At 45.4% G+C, this 12,045-nt stretch overlaps 1 protein-coding gene across 2 annotated transcripts in view; it reads left to right on the forward strand.

The window, feature by feature from the left end:
- The first annotated feature begins 2,225 nt into the window (after positions 1 to 2,225).
- Positions 2,226 to 12,045, forward strand: part of fam131bb (family with sequence similarity 131 member Bb) — a 35,402-nt gene continuing 25,582 nt past the window's right edge. For both annotated transcript variants that reach the window (XM_010884960.5, XM_010884961.4), the window contains exon 1: positions 2,226 to 2,389. In XM_010884960.5, the coding sequence (XP_010883262.2) occupies positions 2,362 to 2,389 (28 nt within the window). In that variant the 5' untranslated portion in view covers positions 2,226 to 2,361. The remainder of the gene's footprint in view (positions 2,390 to 12,045) is intronic.

Consider the following 12,045-nt stretch of genomic DNA (forward strand, 5'->3'; position numbering starts at 1 on the left):
ATTTAAACACACCTTTCTTCATATAGTCACGTATCGCCTCACATTATCCTCTACTCTACAACTGGTTTTATCTTTACTGTGTAAGAACATAACTCACGCTTTATTGCGCAACATAAATCTGCACACTCATAATACTGTATATGAACACACTTACACACATTTTAGGAACACACACACACACTGTCTTATCCTTAAGAGTTATTGTTTTTTACATTCTGTCTTCCCTAGCCCCCAAAACATTTAACTTTATCCCTAATCCTACTTGTAACTTTAACCTTAAACCAGAACTAATTTATTTCCTCATGGAGCCACAGAATGTCCCAGAGAAGTTGAAATGTCATTTGACTATCTTTGTGCTGATTGTTTGTCCCCAAGATTAGTAAACATGACACCCCCTCCCCAGTCGATCCACCCTCTCTCCTTCGAATCTGTCACTTTTCAACTCCTCATCCTGTTTTCCACCATTTCTTATTCTGTCCTCTCTCTGCCTCTCCCTGTCTCTCCTCTTCCTCGTCTCTCTTTGTCTCTCATGGATTGCTCATTTGAGGGTCCTGTTTTCACCCTTGCTCTGCCTCATGATCAACGCCCCCCCCCCCCCCCCCCCCGTTCTTTTACCTCCTCCCCATCTGCCTCCATCACACCCCTGCACCTTCCACACACAGTGCGTGTGGAACGTGAAAACAGGGAAACAAAGTTGACCATGCCTGCTGCTTGTGCCCACGTCATTTGGCAGGCAAACATACTGTATATAGCAACAGCAACAGACCATCATAAATATATAATCACTACAGAGAGGGACAGCAGGTTAGCCTGGGTGGATGGAGAGAAAGCGCCAGAGGAAGGGATGAGGAGGGGGGGAAAGCAGTAGGGGGAAGGAAGGAGAGAGATAGGGAAGGAGGGCTGGATAGACAGATAGAGGAGAGAAACAGACATTTGGTGATAAGTGTAAGCAGATCATACGAGACGAGAGAGATTGAGATCAGACCATAAAGACACTGCTCCTAATGTTGTTGTTGTCAGGGAAGACAGAGACAAAGGGAAGGGGAAGACTGAAAGGAAGGAAGGAGAAAAGTAAAACAGAATGAGACAACGGTAGGGGAAGAGTAACAGACAAAGGGATTAAAGGGCGGTAGAGTGAAATGGAGGGGAATGAAAAGAGGAGTGATGGGAGGCAGTACAGAAAGAGGAGGAAGATAAGACCAATAAAAGGATGACACCGAGCCAGATCGATTGAGAGAGTGATGGCAAAGAGAAAACGGTTTACATTTGGTCCTTTAGCAGACCAACTAACAGCGGCATTTAGGGTTAACTGTCTTTCATCTCAAGGACAACAGATTTTTTTCCCTTCACCTTGCTGTCTCTGGGACTAAAATGAACAGCCTCTCGATTACTGGCCAAGCGTTCCAACCTCGAGGACATCTGCCTGTTTAGAGTCTTTGCAGGGCTTTAATGCTAAAGAGACGGTGGTTCTTCAATACTGAGTCAGTGTGTGTGAGTTGGTGTGATGTGTGGGGTGTGTGTCACACATTACTCAAGTACTCTGAGCAAGAGGGGCAGAGGAGGGGGGGGGGGGGGGAGGGGCGGAAAAGGGGTCGAGGGGCTATTAAAAAGCTGCGGTGCATTGTCAGGCAGCTGGCGCACAGGAGAGGGAGACAGAGAGAGAATCCCCCATTTTAGATATCTTGTATTACAGCAGTGCAGTGATATCCTCAACAATGACATCAGTGGCAAAACCCACCGCTCAGTCCACTGTTGCTGAAACTCTAAGGGCCTGGCAACAAGCCACAACGTTCAACACGCTGCCGTTCACAGGCTAATGGGCTCTCTCTGCAGATAACTGCCTGTCAATGACAGGATGATACCCCTTCTTATTAGTCTGATGTTCTAATCACCAAATTGGATGTCCCGGCAGATATATTGACATGATTATGGTCATGATAATGTGATGAATGTTGATAGCAATATATAATCCATAGCAATAGCGATAACAACAAAAGTACTACTATTACAAGTAAAACTACTACAAGTACTACTACTACTACTAATAATACTTTCCCATATTTAATTAAACCCCTCTTCCTCAGGTGCACTACCTTACTAAGTGGACCTTATGAAACTCTCAGCACGCTAGAGAGAGGGAGAGAGGCAGGGAGGGAGAGAGGGAGAGAGGCAGGGAGGGAGAGAGGCTGAACAAGCAGAGCAAGCGCAGAAGACAGACAAAGCAGAGGGAGAGAGGGAGAGATAGCGTACAGGAGAGCGAGTGAGAGCGAAGCGTGTGATAGAGTAAGAGAGTGTGAGGGAGAATGTATGGTGTCAGGGTAACGCTTCGCTGCTTGTATCCAGGGCCTTTGTGAATACACCATGGGATGCATCGGCTCACGGAGACTCAGTAAGACCTGCTTTTCTTCCCTTATGGCCGGGGGCTGTGGATGAGGCTGGGGGTGAGGCTGGGCTCAGCCTTGGGATGAGGCTGGGCTGGGGACGAGGCTGGGGCTCGGTCCTTTAGCAGCATAGGAATAGCGACTGCGGGATAGATCGTGTGCGGTGCTACTTGCCACTGTTCTCTACAGTGTGTGTGTGTGGGTGTGTGTGTGTGTGTGTGTGTGTGAGGGGACTGGGGACGAAGAAGGGAATGGATGGTAACCATGACACTGTTTAGATATGACCTGACAATTCCCATTTGGCCAAGATGTCACAAACGATATTTGTTTAAATGTTCTGCTGTTTGAGTGCATCCCTCTCCCTCTTCGCTCCTTGATTTATAATGCTGCTTGGCAGAGAGTGTGTGTGTGTGTGCGCGCGTGTGTGTGTGTGTGGGAGGGAGGGAGAGAGAAGGATGGAGAGGAGGAGACGGAGGAATGGCAGATTGAAAATGCCACAATAGGGGCTGTTTGCAGGGAGAATAATGTACAGTGGAACAGAAAGGAGAGAAAAGGAAAGTGCTCCTCTTGAAGCTGCTCGTGTGGTGTAGCATCACGGGCGTGAGAGAGGGTGGAGAGGGATGGAGTAGAGGCAGGCACAGAGACATGCTGACATTCATTGCAGGCAAAGAGGGGGAGATGGAGGGAGGGATTGAGACGGAGCGGGGGAGCGGCAGGGGGAACACACCAGGAAAAGAGTGCGTGGGATCGCATGCATTGGTATTCAAGTTGGGATTTTCCTGGACAATCAATGGCACGTTAGGTAAATGACCATCAGGACTGCTGAGGGGTCAGGGGCGGGTGGGGGAGGGGGGCTGAACAGGGGTGCACACCATGAAAGGTAAACAACCCCCGGAGTCCTTATAAGGCTAGGAAAGACCGTGTGAAAACCATACTGTTGCATAGTCAGTAGTTAAAATCAACAAGTAGACATGTAGAAGAGGACGTCTCAATTGCTGAATGACTGCGTTAGGCAGATCTCTGTGTGTAACACCAAATAGCTCACAACGTATGCATCTAGTTTAAAAATAGGACTAAAGTGCTCACGTAAAGCATGTAGTAAAACATATTTATCATGTGCAGTCATGAATTGACAGTTAAAACGAAATGTCTAGACACTGAAAGAAAATCTAGACATGCTGGAGGCTACTCATTTTCAATGGCATTAGCTCAAAGAGCTGTAATAATCTTTTTCACCACTGAGCTACAGAGAAGTTTTAAACAGCTGAAGGACAAAGGTAGGTTGGAGGATCAATTCCATTTACATGTTCTTAGAAACAACTGATATCTATATGTCGAATTGAAAGCTGCCTGTTATTTACAATTTGAACTAAACAAAAATGGAATTGACCCCTGCTTGAGGTACTGAATTCAGAATTGTGACCTGGTTGTGAGGGAAATACCAATTCTTCAAGATAAACACTAGCATGAGGAAAGACAGTGAATAAGATGATGTTTAGAATGATAATCAGCTGGCAACAGCTATGAGGTGAATAAGGGAAGCCCTGTTTTAATTGGAGACAAAATGGCAAGAATGAATATTAGAGGTGTGGTAGACTTCATGTAAGGAGTTCACTACTCCTCATAACAACATCAGTCTTTGTGGTTCCATTCTTAAAACACAATTCTAACTGAAAGACATGCATGTTATACCCACAGTGGTATTTAGGATTTGGACCACTCCATTGAACAAGGGATACTTTATTCTAAGCTGTTGATTAACATGTAACATGTACAAGACTTCATTGACAATAAAAAGAGTACATTGAAGTGTAACACACTTTTTGTGAATTTCATTGTGACTTTTCATGGTGTAAGTACTACACAATGTTCAGTAGAATGAACTGGTGGCAGAGCAGGAGACAGAGGAAGAGACAGGCCTGTACTGCAGGAGACAGAGGAGGAGACGTGCCTATACTGCAGGAGACTGAGTAGAGACAGAGGAGGAGACAGGCCTGTACTCAGCAGGAGACAGAGGAGAAGACAGGCCTGTACTGCAAGAAACAGAGTAGGAGACAGGTCTGTACTGCAGGAGACAGAGGAGGAGACAGGCCTGTACTCAGCAGGAGACAGAGGAGGAGACAGGCCTGTACTGCAGGAGACAGGGGAGGAGACAGGCCTGTACTGCAGGAGACAGAGGAGGAGACAGTCCTGTACTCAGCAGGAGACAGAGGAGGAGACAGGCCTGTACTGCAGGAGACAGAGAAGGAGACAGGCCTGTACTGCAGGAGACAGAGGAGGAGACAGTCCTGTACTAAGCAGGAGACAGAGGAGGAGACAGGCCTGTACTCAGCAGGAGACAGAGGAGGAGACAGGCCTGTACTGCAGGAGACAGGGGAGGAGACAGGCCTGTACTGCAGGAGACAGAGGAGGAGACAGTCCTGTACTCAGCAGGAGACAGAGGAGGAGACAGGCCTGTACTGCAGGAGACAGAGGAGGAGACAGGCCTGTACTGCAGGAGACAGAGGAGGAGACAGTCCTGTACTAAGCAGGAGACAGAGGAGGAGACAGGCCTGTAGTGAGTAGAGACAGAGGAGGAGACAGGCATGTAGTGAGTAGAGACAGAGGAGGAGACAGGCATGTAGTGAGTAGAGACAGAGGAGGAGACAGGCCTGTAGTGAGTAGAGACAGAGGAGGAGACAGGCCTGTAGTGAGTAGAGACAGAGGAGGAGACAGGCATGTAGTGAGTAGAGACAGAGGAAGAGACAGGCCTGTTGTGAGTAGAGACAGAGGAGGAGACAGGCTTATACTGCAGGAGACAGAGGAGGAGACAGGCCTGTAGTGAGTAGAGACAGAGGAGGAGACAGGCCTGTAGTGAGTAGAGACAGAGGAGGAGACAGGATTATACTGCAGGAGACAGAGGAGGAGACAGGCCTGTACTAAGTAGAGACAGATTACTGAGTTGGCGTGGCAGCAATGTTTGTCCTGAGTGAGAAGAGGTCAGGAGAGTGGCAGCCTGAATGGTCAGATGCCATCTTGATCTGCAACACAAACAGGAGGACTTAGGACAGGGACAGCAACAAGACTTTTGATCCTGGTACTCCAGAGGTGTGGGCCAAGACCTCATGTCCTCCTAAATTTAAACAGGAGACAAGGAAAATGTAGGGGTGCATTCCTTAGGTTTACAAGGATTTACAATGGAGAAGGAGAACTGTCCCTACCCATCCAGCACAATAATATAGCAGTATAAAACCTTGGGGCTGAGATGGGGGTCCAGTGACACTGTGGCCCTATTCAAGGGAGACCCCAGGCGTCACTCCACCCACATTGCCAAGCAGCAACCAAAGGGACACCAACCAACCAACATGAGTTGTCAGCTGGGGCACAAGGAAATCTCCACCAGCAGATTATCTGGTGTGTGTGTGAGTATGTGGTATGTGAGTGTATATGTATGTATTATGTGAGTGAGTATGTATGTGGTATGTGAGTGTATATGTATGTATTATGTGAGTGAGTATGTATGTGGTATGTGAATGAGTATGTATGTGTTATGTGAGTGAGTATGTATGTGGTATGTGAGTGTATATGTATGTATTATGTGAGTGAGTATGTATGTGGTATGTGAGTGAGTATGTATGTGTTATGTGAGTGAGTATGTATGTGTTATGTGAGTGAGTATGTATGTGGTATGTGAGTGTATATGTATGTATTATGTGAGTGAGTATGTATGTATTATGTGAGTGTATATAGATGTGTTATGTGAGTGAGTATGTATGTGTTATGTGAGTGAGTATGTTTGTGGTATGTGAGTGTATATGTATGTGTTATGTGAGTGAGTATGTTTGTGGTATGTGAGTGTATATAGATGTGTTATGTGAGTGTGTATGTATGTGGTATGTGAGTGTGTATGTATGTGGTATGTGAGTGTATGTAGATGTGTTATGTGAGTGTGTATGTATGTGGTATGTGAGTGTGTATGTATGTGTGATGTGAGTGTGTATGTATGTGGTATGTGAGTGTATATGTATGTGTTATGTGAGTGTATATGTATGTGGTATGTGAGTGTATATAGATGTGTTATGTGAGTGTGTATGTATGTGTTATGTGAGTGTGTATGTATGTGGTATGTGAGTGTATATAGATGTGTTATGTGAGTGTGTATGTATGTGGTATGTGAGTGTGTATGTATGTGTGATGTATGTGTCCGGTAGGCAGCCTGTCTCTGCAGTGAGAGCAGAGATCATGGACGCTGATAGGGGTTGAATAAGCACTACAATCCACTTCTAATAATGTGCCCTGGGTGTCACTCACTGTGTGGGTGTATTTCTGTCCGGCTGTGGGTGTGTGTCTGTCTTTTTAGAGTGTGTGCTGTAGTGTATGTGTGTGTCTGTCTGTCTTTTTAGAGTGTGTGATGTAGTGTATGTGTGTGTCTGTCTGTCTTTTTAGAGTGTGTGATGTAGTATATGTGTGTTGTATGTAAATACATACACATGTGTTTACTATAATCTAATTATATGATCCAATTCCAGTAATCAAATTAGGGTCCAAATTTAATAACGCAGTCTGAGGGCCCTGTGTGTGTGTGCGTGGGGGTGTATGTGTGTGTGTGTGTGTGTGTGTTTGTGTGTGTGTGTGCGTGTGTGTGTGCCAGACACTTCACTCCATTGTGCTGTGTTGTTTAAGATATTATGTTACTGAATGGGTTTCCTGACAATGATTATAGTAAATGTTTTGCCAGCCAACCAGCAAGACAGACAGGCAGGCTGGCAGGCAGACAGACAGAAAGGCAAACAGACAGATGGATCAGACAGATCGATTGGCATATAAACACAGTCAACCAAAGGCACTGTCTTGTCCTGCCAGATTGACACTGCTGGTAGATCATTTGTTGAGGGAAAATGTACATGATACGATGGTGACATGATGATGTCCGCCATCGTGAGATTAACATACTACTTGTCGGGATAAGAGTGTCTGCTGACTGACTAGAATGGGGGACATGTCATGTGCATAGCCAGTGTGTAATAATGCTCCATCAGTTTGATTGAGAGATGAAATAGAAAGTGAGTAAGAGATCCTACATGCATGTCACTGGGAGTGTCCATTCATTCACGTGTGTGTGTGTGTGTGTGTGTTTGTGTATGTGTGTGTGTGTGTGTTTGTGCCCGCAGCAAGTGCATGAGGGTGGGTATGTGTGGGAACAGAGTGGCAGTCTGAGCCCAGGAAACACAGTGACATAGACTTAGATAGAGTTATTAAACTGATAATAATAGGAATAATGAAAGGGGAAGGACTGTTATCAGGTCTGTATGGAGACGTGTGTGTGTGAGTAGCTGGATGTATGGGGAGGTGTGTGTGAGTAGCTGGATGTATGGGGAGGTGTGTGTGAGTAGCTGGATGTATGGAGAGGCGTGTGTCTTTGTGAGGGCATTCATGCTGTACAACACCACTATCCTCTGTACAAGGGATGGGCAAATGTCAGCACGTTGACCATCAACTGAGGGGCTGCACATATTTTTATGTAATTTGTTTTGTCAAAATCAATCTACGGGCCAGGCAGGGCAGTTACTAAAACATTTATAGGCCCATAGAAATGTCTACATATTTTCAGATCTAGTTTTAGAAGTGTAAAAGTGGACTGGAGTGTTTTTAATAACCATGAAAAATACATTTGACTACACACTCAAACCTACTGCAGGGTGTATTAGTCAGCCCACCCCTGGTCTATATCCTTATCACCAACACACTCACATGCAACTCTGTCAAAAAGGATGTGTCTGGAACCTCAGAAAGGTTGTGATATAGGACCCTGGATCTATTTAGGACGTACTCTGCTTAGTGTTGATCTAGTACAGAGCACTCCACATTGGATGTGCTTTCAGGTACCAATTGGGTCCATTCAGTATCTTAACTGATCTTGTGGGTAAACAGACAAAGATGTATTTGAACCAACAACCCGTCAGTAAAGTGAGGTACTATGACATGTGCTGTAAAGGCCCAGACTCCAGACAGACAACACCTGAACCGTAACTCCATTCATCTGTACTGTCTGAATCAGATTAGCCAAGTTAGTGTAGGGCTGGAGTAAAAAGGTACCCCTCTGTGTGTGTTGGTGACCAGTGATTAGCCTGTTAGCCCATGCTGTCAGTCATGGCATCCAATGTAGTCTCTTACAAGTTGGATGCCGGAGCTGGAGTAATGATACATGCCCTCTACAGCCTCTCCTGACAAGGGCATGTATCAGGAGAGAATGGCAGGGCAGGGGAACAAAGATTTTCAGGAAGAGGCTATCCACCCGTGGCTGTGTGTGTTACCCTTTCACCCACAGCCGCCCCACACTCTCTGTCTCAGTGTCCCCTTGAGCGCTGGAGCTCTGCTGTTTCCCGGGCTAGCTCTTTGGCTCACTCAACCTGGCATCTGCCCAAACCAGCCCTGCTATAAGTTCAGCCTGCCTCCCACCGTGACAGCTTGCCTTAACGCAGCTGTCACCATCAGCATCCTCAAGCAGCACAGAGACCCCCGTTTCCATCTAGCTCCGCATTGCTCCTTTATTGCAGCAATGAAAAGTGAGCAGAGAGCTCATGCTTCCTCGGTAATGAGAAAAAAGCCAATATTTTGCAAACACATTACAAGGAGTGAGAAAAGTTTACCAAGGAGAGGGCTGGGACTAGGGGAGAGGTCTGAGAGTAAGGAGAGTTCTAGGGGGTAGGCAGAGGTCTGGGAATTGAGAAAGGAGGGAGAGTGGATGAGAAGGCTGAGACCTGGGGATCAAGGTGTGGCTGTTCACTGGGGTGTGCCTGTTGCTAAGGGTGTGGCTGTTCACTGGGGTGTGGCTGTTGTTAAGGGTGTGGCTGTTCACTGGGGTGTGGCTGCTGCTGAGGGTGTGGCTGTTCACTGGGGTGTGGCTGTTCACTGGGGTGTGGCTGCCGCTAAGGGTGTGGCTGTTCATTGGGGTGTGACTGCTGCTGAGGATATGGCTGTTCACTGGGTGTGGCTGTTCACTGGAGTGTGGCTGTTGCTAAGGGTGTGGCTGTTCACTGTGATGTGGCTGTTGCTGAGGGTGTGGCTGTTCACTGGAGTGTGGCTGTTGCTAGGTGTGTGGCTGTCCACTGGAGTGTGGCAGTTGCTAAGGGTGTGGCTGTTCACTGGAGTGTGGCTGTTGCTATGTCTAGGGGTGAGAGCTGGCTCATTGCTCTGTTCTGGTCATGTGAGAGCTGGCTACTGCTGTTGAGGCTCCTGTATGGCTGCAGCTGTCACACTCCTTCAGAAAGGGCTTGTCTTTTTAGGAGCTGTGGGGTGTGCTCTCTTTCTGTGCATCTTGTAGCTCTGAATAAAAATAGCTTTCAAATCCACTTGTCTTATTCAAGGACTATTGCCCTGATTTGAATGTCCTCTCAGAAAAAGGCGCAGATCTGATGCGTGCTTTAGCAAAGCTTACGACGATGCCGATGATATTTCCAAAAGCTGCATCCATACATCAACAAGTGTTCTACCCAGTGAAATGAAATGGTTGAGTGCTGTGGGATCAGTCATTAGAGTGATTCATGATGGGGGTTGGTGTGTAGGGTGGTTCATCTGCTAATCGACCAAATGAAGTAACATTATGAAAGGTTGGGGGTTTGTTGTGTTTTTGTGTGCATATTAATGTGCACACGTATATGTGTTTGTTTCTTTCAGCCACACAGATGTGGGGTCCCAGCCTTTAGGCTGACTGTATGTCTCGCCTGAGCTGTATCAGTCCCACGGTTGGCCTGGGAGACTCTTGGAAAAACATAACTGGGTAATCGTGGTGTCAGACAAATCTTACTGAATTTGTCAGTGTTACTCCCTGAATGGGAGACACAGAGATTTAATAGATTTAAGTTATATGGCAGGAAGCAGGTGGAAGCAGCTATTTAGTCAACTGACAGCTGTGTAGATAATGTCTATCAGTACACATACCCAGAACTGTATTTGGTCTGAAGATGTTGCTAGTGTTAGACTACTTATAGAGACAAAATACTAAATAGAAACAGTCCACACAAAATCAAGTTATGAGCATATGGGGTGATCTACTCAGAGAGGTAAAAGTATACTCTTACATTAATTTACAATTGATATACTTATTTATATGGTAAAAGTTCCATCCCTACAATATAGACCTACCTAGATATGATCTATCTAGATATGGAGAAATGGATACTGTTTTGGAGTAGTGTAATGCAGCTATTTAATTTACAGATAAAGCACCCTCAGATCCAAATTGCCCAAATTAGGTAATCTCATTGTATTATCGGTAGTTCCTTCTGTGTTTGTGCTTGACACACCATTTTATTTTACTGTGTGCAGCCGAATCTTGTGAGTCAACTGATATAAGCCACTAATCTATTTGCATTACCAGAATGTGTTTTCTGATGGTAATTTTGCCATGGTAGAATGTGCTCTTACATAGCTCACGATGCTGCTGGGGGTACAGACATTGTCTTTTCACATGAACAAACGACATGACCAAATGCTTGGAGCTACAACTGCATAAGTAACCCTGTTCAAATCAGGAGAGTCTCTGGAACACTTTGTTTGTTTAGTTTTGCTGTATGATGCCCATAAGCTCTTCTGTCAACTGAAAGGTAAGCTACTGAGTGGCAGGTGAAAAGGCAAAATCTCATTAGGTTCATGTACAAATATATACCAAAAAAGTATAAAAATATGTCCTATTTGCACAGGTTGAAGAATGACCAGCCCACGATTCTACATGTGATTATTTCGTTGCTCATTAAGAATTAAGGAGATTTTCCTTTCTGAGGTATAATATGATGTGACATTTACTGCTGTTTACCCCATGAACCACCAGTTAGTATCACTTTGTAATAATAAGAATTTTTGTAGCTCAATAAATCAATATTATTTGTCGTCATTTTTGCAGAAGAGGTGCAACTTGGTGCAACTTGGTGCAACTTGGTGCAACTTGTCTTTTGTTAACATGGTCTATAAAGGGCTGGCCACTCACTGTATCTGCCACTGGATCGATTTCCAGTGTACAGTAGTTCACAAATGTGAGTACACCCCTCACATTTTTGTAAATATTTCATGTGACAACACTGAAGAAATGACACTTTGCTCCAATGTAAATTAGTGAGTGTACAGCTTGTATAACAGTTTAAATTTGATGTTCCCTAAAAATAACTCAACACACAGCAATTAATGTCTAAACCGGTGGCAACAAAAGTGAGTACACCCCTAAGTGAAAATGTCCAAATTGGGCCCAATTAGCCATTGTCTCTCCCTGGTGTCATGTGACTCGTTAGTGTTACAAGGTCTCAGGTGTGAATGGGGAGCAGGTGTGTTAAATTTGGTGTCATCGCTCTCACGCTCCCTCATACTGGTCACTAGAAGTTCAACATGGCACCTCATGGCAAAGAACTCTCTGAGGATCAGAAAAAAATATTTTTGCTCTACATAAAGTCCTGGGCTATAAAAAGATTGCCAAGACCCTGAAACTGAGCTGCAGCACGGTGGCCAAGACCATACAACGGTTAAATAGGACAGGTTCCACTCAGAACAGGCCTTGCCATGGTTGACCAAAGAAGTTGAATGCACAAGCTCAGCATCATATACAGAGGTTGTCTTTGGGAAATAGACGTATGAGTGCTGCCAGCATTGCTGCAGAGGTTGCATGGCTGTCGTCCCAGAAAGAAGCCTCTTCTAA

The sequence above is a fragment of the Esox lucius genome, chromosome 20 (assembly GCF_011004845.1).
Source record: "Esox lucius isolate fEsoLuc1 chromosome 20, fEsoLuc1.pri, whole genome shotgun sequence".
In the NCBI taxonomy this organism is placed as follows: Eukaryota; Metazoa; Chordata; class Actinopteri; order Esociformes; family Esocidae; genus Esox; species Esox lucius.